The sequence below is a fragment of the Sinocyclocheilus grahami genome, unplaced genomic scaffold (genome assembly GCF_001515645.1).
Source record: "Sinocyclocheilus grahami isolate Dianchi unplaced genomic scaffold, SAMN03320097.WGS_v1.1 scaffold115.1, whole genome shotgun sequence".
Classification (NCBI taxonomy): domain Eukaryota; kingdom Metazoa; phylum Chordata; class Actinopteri; order Cypriniformes; family Cyprinidae; genus Sinocyclocheilus; species Sinocyclocheilus grahami.
Genome location: NW_015505294.1, coordinates 848,132 through 863,270, shown reverse-complemented (window position 1 = coordinate 863,270; position 15,139 = coordinate 848,132). Strand labels below are relative to the sequence as shown.

Sequence of the window (15,139 nt, the reverse complement as noted above, 5' to 3'; positions counted from 1 at the left end):
CCATACTATGGAAGTCAATAGGAAGTCAGTAACACTCTTCATAATATCCTCTTTTGTGTTCAGCAGAAGAAAGAAATTCATACACGTTTGGACCAACGTGAGGGTGACAAAATAACAAAATTTTCAATTTTGGGCGAACTATCCCTTTAAAAAGCTTTAAAAAATGTCAGAAATGTTGCAAAAAACAGAAACAAAACAAGTTGAAGTTAAAGTAATAAAATTACTGACACTAAAAAAATAAGAATAAATTAAAGCTAAATATAAATAAAAAAAAACGAATAAAAGCACAGAACAAAATCACTAAAACAAACTCAAATTAAAATGAAAACTTAAATGATAAAAAAGATAAACACGCACATATATATCTAGCCTATACAAATATGCATGTTTTATACATGTGTAATACATTTTTGTACATATATGTCATGTACATGTATATCCATAAAACCCATAAATACATGTTAATATTATATAAGTAAATATAAAAGATAGACATGCTATAACGGGGCTGATGAGACGTGATACGTGTGGATCCATCTGCAAGCTTTTATTAAAGAGACGTGGTATAACAGGCAGGGTCGAACAATGGCAAACAGGTATATGGCGGGGAAAAACACAAGAATAGTCCTAGGGCTAGCGTGGGTCACCGATCAGCAGACAGAATCACAGGGGCGAGACGAGAGGGAGAAATCCAGGAAAACAGGCAAAGATCAGAAACTGCAAAAACAGGCAAGGCAAAACCAGAAAACCACGGAGACTCGGAAAAGGGTACAGACTAAACAATACTCAGCAGAGAAAGGTGGTTAGAGTGGGTGTTATATAGTGAGTGAGGTGATTAGAAACAGCTGTGTGCAATGAGTGCAATCAGTGCAGTGTGCAAATCGTGCAAAGAATGATGGGATATGTAGTCCGGGGGTGCTATGCAACAGTTTGTGTTGTGCGAGAGTCAATGTAATGGAAAGGGTGACCTCTGGTGGTGAATAAACGGAAGTCCATGGACCGAATTCGTGACACATGCATTAAAAAAAAATATTACAAACATACTGATTTTTTTTGTATATGCTGTTTTAATAAAGTTAAAATGTATTTTTGACATAATATTGTTGTTATATACAAAATCATCATATAGTTATTATGAACATGTACAGCCTATACATTTCCGTAAGAGGTGAGACGGCTAATTGAGCCATTAGCCTACTAAATAAGCAAAATGTTTCTCTTTCAACAAGGATATTTTAATTTATCTTGCTAATGGTGGTTTCAATAATACCTTAAAAAGAGGCTCGAAGGGGAAAGAGTAGAAAAGTACGACTTTATCCATTACCTACAAAACAAGCAAAACCTTTTCTTTCAACAAATATATTTCACTTCAGTTTCATTTTATTTTACTTACAGCAGTTTTAACACCTCAAAAACAGCCTTGGAGTGAAATGTAGCATGAAATCGTAACTGAAAGCAGACAGTTTTTATCAGAGTATCCGCAAAGTGAATGTGAGCGTTTGTAAGATGTTAGTTCTTCACCCATTAGCCTACAAAAAACGAGCAAAATCCTTCTCTTTCAATAAAGATATTTCACTTTATTTTGCTAACAGTGCTTTTAACGCCTCAAAAAGTGGCCTGAAGTGAAATGTAGCATAAAATGTTGCTGAACGCAGACCGCTTGAATCAAAGTATCTGCAAAGTGCACATCTTCATCTACTTCTTTGATGACGTTGTGTAATACTGTATGTCTATTGCCCACTGCAGTTGCCACACAGCCAGTGAATATTAAGTTATACGTTTGCTAACTTTCAACTCACACGTGGCGTTACAAAAACACAACGCTCGCAAAAACCTAATCTAACTGCATACCTAATTTAATGCATTAGCTCCACTACAGAACTCTATAATTGGAAATCATTATAGTAGCTAACGTCGATGGTCAAGGATAAGCCCAGCCAGACCCGGTCCTTATGGTTGCTCGGTCCAGTGGAGACCGACTTTGGTCTATGATTTAGAATAGCACATTTGCTCGGAGTCAGCAAGAAACAGAAAACTATTAGACGGACACTGACAAAGTGAGAGTCCAACAGATAAATACCATATTCTCTCGTAGAACACCGGACCTGAACTGGTGATCAATCAGTTGGGTTTCTATTCAGCAAGAGTTTGCGTGTGTGTGCATGAGACAGAGAGAAGATTTGTGGGTCAATGACAAATAAGAAGAGTGTGTGCGATAAAGAAAAGGAGAAATCTTTAAAAAACATGCCAATGTACTCTTCATATTCATGGTGGTTTTGAAAAACTTTGACCATTTTGAACAACGGAACCTGAGGTTTCTCAGGCAGAATTCGTCAAAGTTGGATAAACTTCCATAGACGTGAATGGAATGCATATATATGTGTACATTATATATTTATGGTTCCAATAGCAAAATACATGATAGTGTAAAAAAAAGAAGACTTAGATCTGATTTAGAGGAATGTAGCATTACATCACTTGTTCACCAATGGATCCTCTGCAGTGAATGGGTGCCGTCAGAACGAGAGTCCAAACAGCTGATAAAAACATCACAATAATCCACAAGTAATCCCCACCACTCCAGTCCATCAGTTAACGTCTTGTGAAGTGAAAAGATGCATGTTTTTAAGAAACAAATCCATTATTAAGAAGATGATTTAACTGTTACTTCTGGCCAAAATATGGGTCTATAATTCATAATAAGGCCTCCTCCAGTGAAAAAAACATCCCCTGTTGTCCTCTCACATTAAAATCCATCAACATATTTGTTTAGATCTGTTTGGGACTATTTTTGCTTATAAACAATGCTTGATCTGTGCATATTTCTCTCCTGATTCACTGGATAAAGCAATATTATGGATAGAGAACTCAAGGCAATGGTTTCAAGTTAAAAACATCTTAATGACAGATTTTTTTTGTTATAAATGCAGCTTTTCTCTTTACAAGATGTTAACTGATGGACTGGAGTGGTGTGGATTACTTGTGGATTATTGTGAGGTTTTTATCAGCTGTTTGGACTCTCATTCTGACGGCACCCATTCACTGCAGAGGATCCACTGGTGAGCAAGTGATGCAATGCTGAGTTTCTCCAAATCTGACGAAAAAACAAACTCATCTATATCTGTGAGTAAATTTTTTAGAAAATGTTCATTTTTAGGTGAACCTTATCTTAATCATTATTTTCTAAAAAGCTTTGAAATATATTTTTCAGAGTAATTCATTAATAATGATCTGCTTCTGAGGAGTCGAACTGCATGACATTTCACCAAATGATCTGATTTGAAATAAATGTCGATCCAACACATGGCTTTGATTCCCGCCACAAAATACCAAAATGAATTTGAATTCAGAAATGAAAAGCATGCTCATCACAGAAAAGGTGTAATCAAGTCACTATGTGTGCATTCTTTATATATTGATAAATAAATCAATAGAAAAAAATTGAGCATCATGTTATTCACCTTTGGTTTTTTACACTTAAATTTGAAAACTGTGCTGTCAAATTCAGATTTTACATTTGTTTATAAGCACACACCATGAGCCACACACACACTACAGTCAAGTCGACAAAATACACACTAGTTACATTTGTATTCAAATGTCATGAAGCCGAGCTGGAGGCGGGATGTGTCCTACTTCCACAAAGAACGGCTACTCAAACAAACAAACTGCCCTGTTAGCCTCATTCTCCAACATTTCTAAACACATTGTTTAGCTAAAAGCTGTGTTTACTCTTTATACGAAAACACACGTTTTCGTAAAACATGACAATCCCCAGGCACTTATGCATCAGACGTTGTGTCTATACAAATCTATCTGAAGGAAAAAAGTCAACTGGGAGACTCACTCGCAACACGTACGATATTGCACAGGTTATATAACTTTACCTTATAAATATGTATATATGTAAATATAAAATATCATAAGGAATTAGATGTTCCTGCAGTCCATATTCAATATTGTTCTTCTTTTTCCTACACACTTCAAACAAACCCTGACCTCCCCCTTGAACTTTCAAACCTGAAACATCTACATTGTGGTAAATGGTGTACTTACATATAGTGTCCGTAACGCTGCGCTCCCGTCATGGTGTCCATGATCATACCTCTCTGCTGTGTGCTGTTACCATGTCTGCGCTTTTCAAACTCTCCGGCTCCTTTGTGTGTCTGTCTGTAACTTGTGTGACCCAAAATGATTTTGTCATATTGCCACGTCAGTGACTGTGTGTTTGATGTGTGTTCCAGCTCTGGGTCAAACCAATGGTGCTGCTGTCTTCTCCATGATGACTTTGCTGTCAGTCAGACATAGAGGAGGCCTACTTTAGCGAACAATACGCCTGAGTGTGCCTTCACCTCACAGAGATTCATCTTTGCGATGTCTGTCCTCCCCCACAGCAAGCCCACGTCCTCTATTTCAAGCCCAGATTGGATCTAGCCTGATTTTTCAGGGCAATAAATATCTGTGCGCAAACCAGGACTCCATATGCAACACTAGGGTTGGGTAAAATCTGGTTTTAAAATCATTCACATTTAAAATCTAGTTAAATGGGAAATTGAAATGAGAGGAAGTGAACTGAAATTGAAAGAATTTCACAAATTTTGCATTTTGTTTGCAATTCAGAAAAAAATTGCAAGCTATATTATGAAGTTATTGCAATTATTTCATAATTAAAATATATTCAATATTGTATTATATTTACATATTCTAATGATATTTTTATATATTACAAGTTCAAAATGAATCGATAAATAAATTATTATATGGAAATCATAAAATGAAGAAAATACATAGCTGTAATTTAATTTATTTTAAATATATTTACATTTGCTTATATAAAATGAACATATTTATACATTTATCTCATAAATATATTTATTAAATATATATCATTTGAATTAAATATTAAATACAGTTATATACAGATCATTTAAATATGTTTTATATATTTGTATATTATCAAATTTTACAATTAAAAAATAATCTACAATGAAAGTCCAAAATTGATCTAGAATTAAAATATACTATATAAACAACAAAATTAAATATACACAGATGATTAATTTTAAATATATTTACATTTTTCAACAAAATGAATATTTATCTCATAAATTAATTTCATTAAATATATTTATTCTGATTAAAACACAGCTCATTTTAAACATAATTTGCGTATGTAATATTAATTTAATATTAAATATTATATACAGTTCATTAACATATTGTAATTATATAATTATATATTATATAATTATAAATTATATAATTTTACAAATTAGAAAGATTCTACAATCACAGGTCAAAATTATTTTACAATTAAAATAGCATAATAAAATAAAATAGATTTTAATTCAACATCATTATATATATGTGTGTGTGTGTGTATGTGTGTGTGTGTATAATTAAAAATATTTTTATTTTACTAATTCTAATTGTATATTTTAATTATATTTGTTATACAACATGAAATATATAATTGAAATATATATTTTGGAATATGCAATAATAATAAAAATAATATAACATAATAATAAAACATATATTATAATAATATGTACTAAAAAGACCATCAGTAAATCAAAAGTAAATGTGTTGATGCCAAGCAAAAAACTCCCACTTTGCCTGTTCTTGTTGTTTCCAACACCTACTATTGACAAAACGTGGTCACATTAGCGAAATTTGTGAAATTTTGTAGGCAAAAAGTCTATTGTCAATAGTGTAGCAAGCTCACAGCTCACAAAATAGCTTAAAATATTTGCTAACGGCGAACTTGAGCGACCAACTTGAACCTAGCGAAACCCCTCACGCAAAATTGCAGATCGCGTAGATTCCTACCAAGCTAACAAAACATGTTCTTAGAAGCCATTCACATAAAACATGTTTTTGCTTTGAAAAAGGCAAAATGTGTGCAGTGGAATGAGGAAAAAAATGCAAGGTCTCGAGAAAAAAAGCTTTTACTTGAGCACCACAATTTTACAATGCTGCTTCATACACGAGATGCTGCAAAATACGCGAGATGTGAGCGCGACGGTCAAACACGCCAATCTAGCTTGTGTTTACATAGAAAAACAATGAAAAAGTAGCGCAGTGAAATGGAAAACACATTCTGTGTGAACAGCCCATATGAATGTTTTACTAACATTCTCGTTATGTTGCGAAAACATTATTTCAAACCATTTTTTTTAACGTTTCATAAACATTTAGCCATGGTTATATGCTAATGTTAAGAGAATATTCCACTTTGCAAACACTGTGATTTTAAATGTTCTCTGTACACTCTGAAACATATGGAAGCCCGTTTTACAAAAAATAAAAAAAGGTAATTGCCACTTTTTATGTCACAATTCTGACTTTTTTTCCACAGAATTGTGAGATATAAACTCGCAATTGTGAATTATAAAAGTCAGAATTGTGAGATATAAAGTCACAATTACCTCTTTTATTTTCTATTCAGTGGCGGAAATGGGCTTCCATAGAAACAACATAGTTTGACATTTAAAAGCATTAAAGGAATGTTGAACTGAAGTTTTTCCGGGGAGAAAAAAACGTTACTGGAAGAATTTTCATAACTTTGAGAGAACGTTAGTCAAAGTTCTGAGAACACGTTAGCTATGAGATTCCATGAAATGGCAGGATTTCGCTCCCAAAACTTAAATGTGACAGCAACTTAAAGGGGTCATATGATGCAATTTCAAGTTTTCCTTTCTCTTTGGAGTGTTACAAGCTGATTGTGCATAGATAAGATCCCTGAAGTTGCAAAGACTAAAGTCTCAAAACCAAAGAGATATTCTTTATCAAAGTTAAGACTCTGCCACGCCCCCCTAAAACGGCTCGTTCTAACACGCCCCCACATATCTACCTCACTATGTGGAAATATTTGCGTAATGCTGCCCAAATGTGCACGCAAAGAAAGAAGGCGTGGTTTCACGGGGCATAGAGGACCTACAATAATGTACAGTATTTGAAAAATAATGTGTTTTTTGAACATGAAAGCATGTCAACATATTCTGTTACACCAAATACACAAAATAATGATCTTTAAAATAGCATCATATGACCCCTTTAAAGCAACATGCGAAAAAGAGAAGTGAGTTACTTACATTAAACCAGCAGTTTAAAGCTTGACATCGTGCTCTATATAGAACTAGAGTACTAGGCCCTTTCAGGCTCTCATTCATTATGCAAATGAATGACACAGAGGAAGCTGGGGGGGACAGATTGCGACAATTACAGCACAAGTGATGAGAAATCTTACCTTGTGTCAAAAAGTGGGTCTGTGTACATAGGTAGAAAACAAACCGTGTCTTGTCCCTTGGACAGCGCATTCTCTTGACTGTGCGCTGGTTTAGTTTGTCCTTGCTTCTTGTTTCCTCCAGCTGAGCCATCTGTGAGGGAGAAACGTCATAGAGAAACAGCTACTTTTAGGAGACAAAAATCTTTCAGACCTTTGAAAAGTTTACTTTGACTCCAGTATCTGAATAGTAATGTAATGATGATTCATTTGGCACTCTGAAAAGAATCATAAGGCTCCTATCAAACTAAATAGTTTACTCAAAAATACATTAAAAATACAACTTAGTGATAAACATTTGCCAAATCAAAGAATAATCCAATCTTTTGAAGAAGAAGAATCTTTTGTTGTTGTCACAGCGCAATGTACAGTATTCTGGGAATTTAGGACACTACAGTAGAGACTGGGTGGTAGTGAATGTATATATATATATATGTTTATATTATTCAATTTAGGATTGTGTTGGAATTGTTAAGGCTTACTGTATCATCAATTACTATAACCCTGCGTGAAAAACGTGCTGAAGGGCTACGGTAATTGATTATATAAGCGTAAATCATTCAAACACGATCTTAAGTCAAATCATTTAAACATAAAATAATATAGAAAATGTCTACATTCGCAACTCAGAGTTTAAATAAAATGGGGCTTTATAATTGATCTCTGATTTGTTATATTATAGATACACTGATTTGCATTGAACTGCAAGTGCTCACAACACAAATAAAGTCAAAAATCACATCTGGAAATATTATCTGCGGCAGCTCGTTGGTACCCGGCCACTTGTGCGGATTAAGTCCATTCATTTATTTGGTCGTGCTCATCTGCGTCCTTGTTTGGAATCACTAATAATAGTGAGGAATCTTCAACTTCATTCAAAGTCAAGTTATTTATTTGTTCAGCATCCACAATACACATTGTTTCAAAGCAGCTTTATAGTTAGTTATTCTATTACCCCTATAAACTTAACCCTAAAAGGGGCGACGTACCCTGGGGGATACAAACATTTGAGAAGATGTGGGGAGAAGCAGTGAAAGTGTAGGTCTCATTTCTTGGTTTCATCTTGAAAGGGAGTTTGTTGTGAATATTTAGATGAGGTGACTTTTGTTTCTCCATTCTTTGTTTAGCTCACGGGCACGTTGCCCTTTTAGGGGTATAAATCAAGATATAAAACATGCATATAGATTGTGTGACTTTGTGGCTTGTGTTTTAGAAAATCAAATCTTTTTGTAATCTTGACAAAACACATATCATTGGAAAGGTCTGACAGTCAAGATTCCATATTTGGTGACTTGTAATAGATGTGATATTGTGACAGAAAATGATTGATTTGTGACAGAAAACTGCATTAGAAAAATTCAATAGAGTTTGGGTGTAACCCAGTGGTTTTTGGTATAGTGCCCAAAGAAAATCTCACAGGAACCACAATTTTTGTGATATCAACTTCAAATTTGGAACATAAATCGGTTAGATATATGGCTTTGATTTATACCATTTTTATAGTGCAACATATTTGATAAAATATTTATTTTATATAAAATAAAAACAATTAGTATACTACATTATCTTTACTGTAACCTTAAACGTTTACAACTTTTTTATACTTTCTTTTTTTGAAATGCTTTCACTTCAGCAATAATCTGCTGTGTGTCTTCTTTAAAAAGAGACCAAGGTTAGGTCTGTACGCCAAAACATTCAGGAATTACAACCATGCTGTAACAAGCATTTGTGTTCTGTTTCCAGTGAATTTATACCCCCAAAGGAGCAACGCATCCTGGGGGATACAAACATTAAAATCATATATAAGAGTCAAGTTTTGAAAAAAAATCATGAAATTGTATTATTTGAGTCCCAATAAGATGGAAATAGCATTAAATTAATTTTCTGATGTCTCTTTATGTGTTTGCCCTTTTTAGGGTTAATACTTTCACATTGAGCAGCTATATTGTATTTATTCTTCCCTTACGGAAATGAACCATGGTTTTGCAACAAATAAAACCAAAAGGACATGGTTACTATAGTTAAACTATAGTAACCACAAATGATCTGGAGTTTTGCTACACTAACCATATAATCATGGTATTTCTGGTAAACCTGTGGTTATACAAATGGTATCAATACCTGTATAGGTAAGGTTACAAGTTTGGAAACATGGTTAGTACACGTTTACTATAATAAAACACACGACTGAGCGATTTTTTAATTTAAAGAGATTTACATATTAGTCAGTTTTATTCTAAACTTATATAAGCTGTTTTCCAAAAAGTATTCATACGAAACGGTCGGCTTTCTTCTGCAGTGATTTGTGTTTGTTTACACTGTGTGCGCCTGAGCGTGTCCTAAAACATGGCGACCGTTACACAGAGTGCAACGCGGCATGACGTAGATTCCCATACTGTGTGTTGTGTTTAGGTGAATGAAAAAAACTATTGTTTCTTAATTCTGAGGCTGTTTAAATTTACTTTCTAGACCGACTTTTTTTTATAGCATTCATTGGAAGAAAGCATGGTTGCTCCCTGAAGAATGTTGCATTTATAATAAAATAAGAGAGGTACGTTTAAAATTTTGCATAATGTCTATCCAACGAACGAAAAAAAAAAGCTGTGTAAATTTACTGGTGTTTATACCAAACGTATCGAGCGCACTCTTTAGGTGCCAAATCAAACTGCTACTGTTGATCTAAAATCATGAAGCGTCCGTAACAGAAGATTGAGACTTAAATTGCTTAGAAATTCTTCCAAGGTCGTCTATAAGGAGGAAGACGGTTGATTAATTACATGAATAAATCATTAGCCCCCTATAGCTTGAGTAATGGCTCAGCTATCCTGATAATTTGGCCTGTTTATCATACTCACATTAAAGTGAAAAAAGTGAAAGTGAAGTGACATGTGGCCAAGTGACCCATACTTGGAATTGGTGCTCTGCATTTAACCCATCCAAAGTGCACACACACAGCAGTGAACACACACACCCCGTGAACACACACCCGGAGCAGTGGGCAGCCATTTATGCTGTGGCGCCCGGGGAGCAGTTGGGGGTTCGGTGCCTTGCTCAAGGGCACCTCAGTCGTGGTATTGAAGGTGGGAGAAAGCGCTGCACATTCACTCCCCCCACCCATTAATCTGTCTACATCAAACTGCAAGATTAAGCTAAATTAGCCGACAAGTTTAAACTAGACAGTTTAGTTTGAGGCCATATGATAAGTTATGGCCATCACTGCATGTCACCCAGGCTATCCGGTAATCTCCTCAGAGGGGCGGGTTTAAGCGGGCTGTTTTCTGCCAGCTCTTAGTGGGACATGCTTGCTTAAACTGAGTTTGTGGGCCATACAGACCTGGTTGGCGTCTGTACTTCCATGCTATTCAGCTGGAGCTTTAACTACTCTTTAAGATTAGATTAAGATAACAAACTTTAGCGATTTGCAAAGGTGTTTGTGAAGGTATGAGGCTTTGCATTTATTCAGGATCCTACGCCAACCTCATTTATGTTTCTATTTTTATTTGAAAAAAAGTAACAATAACAGTAATAAGAATAATAATAGTATTTCAGTTATTCTCCTAATCACGTTGCCCATTGATATGGAATAGCTTATCCTCACTCCCATGGGAGAATGTCACAGTTCATTTTTAGGTCATATTTCACCCAAAAATCTGAAGAAAATAATGAGAAATATTAGTTTATTTATTTATTTCAATGAAAATGAAACATATATTTTGGAGTATTATTTATTGATTTATTGATCTTACAAATCATGTTCTCCCTCTATGTCTCTCTCTTTCTCTTTCTCTCTCTCTCTCTCTCTCTCTCTATTTTATATAAATACATATAATTTATATATATATATTTATATATATATATTATATAAATAAATTATATATATATATAATTTATCTCACTGATGATAAAACTAGACAATATTTAGAAGTATTATTTATTGCTTTTTTTTGCCAGTAATAATCATTTTATGACATTTCTCATCTCTGTTAAGCACATTTCTCTCAATATTCTCAATACTGTAATGTGAAAAAAATCGTGAAAGGTATGTATGGATTAAGATTTTTTGAAAAATAACATGATTATTTAGTTTACCATCTTCTCCCGTTACTGTATTGCAAAAAATCTCACTCTCATTACTGTAATGCAAAACAACTACAACCATATATTTTCATATCAAATGAGACTCACCATTGAGAATAATGAAAGATGGAAAAATATAAAAATGCAAGGAATGCTTAAAAATATAAAATTTTCCTTATGTAGCCTTTTTATTCATTTAGTTAGTTAGTTGGTTAGTTAGTTTTGTTTGGAATGAAATGGGACCTGTTTCATGAGGTTTGCTCACCTTTGATCTAAATAGACGGCTGACTAGTTTCTGAAAGTCTGATTTACCTTCACAATCCAACAGGAAGCAGGTGAGGAGGTGAGGACACACTTCCTCCAGCACGGAGCAGAAGGCGTTGAACGCACACGGGCCCTTCAGCGATAGCTGATCCAGGAAGAGCTCGGCTCGTTTCTTGCTGGAGTCTTGACCCAGTATCTCTTTGTATTCCCCGAGAGAAAACACTTTGTCATACACCAGGTACGGCAGCACCTTGTTGACATCCAGTTCCTTCAGGATCATCTCCCTGTGCTGCTTCAGGACCTTAGCCACCCATTTCTTTCTCTTCCTGTTGACAGGTTTCCTTCCTTTAGTCCTCTGTCTTTTATTCTTCTTGATAAACCACTCCTTAGTACCACTTCCAAACATCTTCACATTGAGGATTCCTACTAAGACGTCTTGAACAGTTCCATCAAAGAAAGGAAAGTGCATATTTTTTTTACAACCAATACGTGATCATGCTTGTATGTTCGGCCCGTATTTGTTGTGACACCCGAAGTGTCTGGGACAGCAGGACAATCTGGACAGAGACAAAATACGTGCTTGGTACTTACAGATGGTAATAGGATTAGCTTTGTGTTAAGCAGACTACGGTTAGGTTGATCTGTCTATTGCTAGATTGGAATACATATGTATTTGAAATCTAAGGTTTGAATCCATTTTTTGTAAAAAATAAAATAAATATATAAATAAATAAAACAATTTTTAACTGCACATCAAATCTGTAAAAAAAAGAAAAAAACGGTAAATTTCATTTTATAGAAATTTTATTTTTTCACATATATACATTATATAGTAATTCAAAAGCATAATTATTACTTTTTTCACATCTACTGGAAATATACAGTATATAGTCAGTAAAAATCCTGATTGCAGTAGCAGACTCATTTACAGTCTTGACTGTTGTTCATTTGCACCTCTGCGAACCAAAGTTATTTTAGTATCACTGAGATCATTTTAGTGGTTTTATTAATATTCTGAATTTGGTTTCATTTCTTAACATTTTACTTTTTCAGTTTTAGTCATTTTGATGTGTAATAAAGTCCATAAAATACCAAAAAGTAAAGCTGTGAAATAAAGCCCATAAAGTACCATAAAGTCTAAAACTGTGTTTTGAATTGTGGTTTTAAAAAATGGTCACAAATATGTACTGCATTTATGGTACCTTATCAACTTTTGTGCTTAAGTTAATGCTTTAAGTATTTATTAATAAAGACTTGTCAGGAACATTGGAATTTTAATTGGAACTATATTTTCTGTTCAAAGATGGTAGAAAATAGCTTTTCGTAATCAAAGTGCTGTAATATCCGTATGTACAGAAACTGGCCCTCAGAAACTGTCCCTCAGACTTTTCTTAGTTTTTTTGCTGTATGAATGTTCAGAACTTATTTATTTATTTATTCTTACCTGTCTGTCTATTTGCCTTCTATAAGAGCCATGCCCATGACTTTATTATGTTTTGTGTTTATTGTCAAGTGCCTAAATGAGTTTGTTTTTAACTAGCCTACTAAATTTTTTAATGACATTTATTGTCACAGTATTTTAGGTTGTGTTGTTTAAATTATACAATCAAATTTGATCGCATAATCACATAATGCGGCTCTCACATGATGTGACGATTCACTTCCCTTCTTTCTGGATAAATAGAAAATATATTCAATGTGTACATGAAACAAGATCAGAGGTGTAAAATCTATATGAAAAAAGAAAAGTACTCAAATTCAGAAAACCAAAACGGTTCAATTCAAGTTTTGAAAAGCTTCTTTTCTCTCCTCACTATGGTATCATCCTGCTGAAAAAAAACAATAGAAACCATCACAGAAATTCTAATGGTTTCCACTACAAATACCATTACAAACATTACAGACCATCAACTTTTAACCATTAAAAGTGATTTTCTGTAGTGTCTTTTGGGACATATATTTCATTAGGATTTAGTGGTTTTAACAATTAAGCCACCAACAGAAGGCGACCAATTACCAGTAGAGTCCAATAGCAGTTTCCATTATAACCATTAAAACCATTACAAATTCTGTGATGGTGTCTATTGCTTGTCTTTTTTTCAGCAGGGCAATCTGTCCCCGAGTTAAATCTGACAAGCAATTCAAAGTTCAACAACAGGAAACATACAGTATCTACAAGTTAGCAGGTAAACATTTTGCAAAATGATGTTAAAATGAGTAAAACACTAAAACCAGCAACATGGTTTCCACTGTTAAACAACTTACAGTTCAGGTCACTGATTTTCCCAGAGCTTTCCAACGTGAACACAGTTTCGCACCAGAGATCATTCTGATCTGTTCTGTTCCTGACAGCAGAGACTTTAAAAGTCTCGTACGGAGGAATCAGCACCTCGTCCTCATCAGGAAACTTCGAATAATTTGCCACCTCAGCACCTTCACAAGTGTAGATTTCAAAACAAAATACATTTCCGAAAGCTTCTGCTACTGTACGATTAAGAGACGAGGATGTAAACGAGCCGAAGCGAACCTCTGCGTTCAGAACATCCCTATCAAATTCAACATCTGTACCACGATAAGTCGACTTACAACCTTGTTGCGTTTTCTTCAGAAGCTGTATCGCCTCAGTTAACAAAAAGTGAAGTGAATACCATGGGTATGTCATGTTTTTGTAGTTTTCTTTCTCTCCGCGAACAGCGTTATTGAACTCACGATATATTTCTTTATCAGTGTACACGTAAAAAGCGATTAAATGATTCTCCGTCAAGTCATCTTCTGGTGCCGAAGTATTGTTTTCAGCTTCTTGCCAAGCCATTTTAAATTCAGCTGAGCTATTGAGTTCCTTCTCTAGGTATTCTGTCATCACCAGGTCAGCCATTTCTTCTGTACATCCATCATACTGGTCATCAACTGAATTCAGTGCCATGTTGAATGGATAGATCAGTCCTTCAGCAGCAGCTCTGTGGCCCTGTGGGAATCATCACATTATCAGTTTTCATATCTGTAATATTCATACTTGAATACAAGCTTACCTGCTCTAGAGCAGCTGAAATGAGAAGAAGAGCTTCGATGATCAGCAGCATCTTGATTTAGTCAAATCCCTCAGATGCTCTAATGTAAGATATAATGTAATGCAAAAGCTGAAACACAAGACGCACAACATTTCATTAACACTAAATCTACAACTCCAGTGGGAATATGTGCATAGATGTGCACAACAAAATGTTTCACCAACTTCTTACATAATACAGTTTTATACTTATTTACATCTGTAGGCTATATAATAATAATAATAATAATAATAATACATCTTATAGGCGAGACAAAAAAAAAACATAGGCAACATAGGTTTTTTATGCATCAGTCAATTTTGAGATTTTGGGCTTTTTGGCTTTCCATAATCTTTTTAAAAATTTGTATTTTTTGGGAAAGAAAACATCCAAAATGCACTTTTTTATTTTCAAGTGAACACTCGAAATACATTATTTGGGTAAGACTTTACAATAATGAACT

At 34.4% G+C, this 15,139-nt stretch overlaps 2 protein-coding genes across 9 annotated transcripts in view; both read right to left on the bottom strand.

The window, feature by feature from the left end:
* Nucleotides 1-12,179, bottom strand: part of tjp1b (tight junction protein 1b) — a 139,139-nt gene extending 126,960 nt beyond the window's left edge. For all 8 annotated transcript variants that reach the window (XM_016277724.1, XM_016277727.1, XM_016277728.1 and 5 more), the window contains exons 1-2: nt 11,678-12,179; nt 7,253-7,382 (exon numbers count right to left, since the gene is read on the bottom strand). In XM_016277724.1, coding sequence (XP_016133210.1) covers nt 7,253-7,382; nt 11,678-12,098 — 551 coding nt within the window. In that variant the 5' untranslated portion in view covers nt 12,099-12,179. The remainder of the gene's footprint in view (nt 1-7,252; nt 7,383-11,677) is intronic.
* Nucleotides 12,180-13,808: 1,629 nt separating this feature from the next.
* LOC107589349 (erythroblast NAD(P)(+)--arginine ADP-ribosyltransferase-like) lies at nt 13,809-14,709 on the bottom strand. Its single transcript, XM_016277763.1, has 2 exons — nt 14,659-14,709; nt 13,809-14,594 (listed from the first exon to the last, which is right to left on the bottom strand). Exons 1-2 carry the CDS (start codon nt 14,707-14,709, stop codon nt 13,809-13,811), a joined length of 837 nt encoding a protein of 278 aa, XP_016133249.1.
* Between the last annotated feature and the right edge of the window lie 430 nt (nt 14,710-15,139).

Coding starts and splice junctions, on each gene's coding strand:
- LOC107589349 (XM_016277763.1), bottom strand. CDS start 14,709: ATGCTGCTGATCATCGAAGCTCTTCTTCTCATTTCAGCTGCTCTAGAG. Junction 14,595..14,658: donor TTTCAGCTGCTCTAGAGCAG/GTAAGCTTGTAT, acceptor TGATTCCCACAG/GGCCACAGAGCTGCTGCTGA.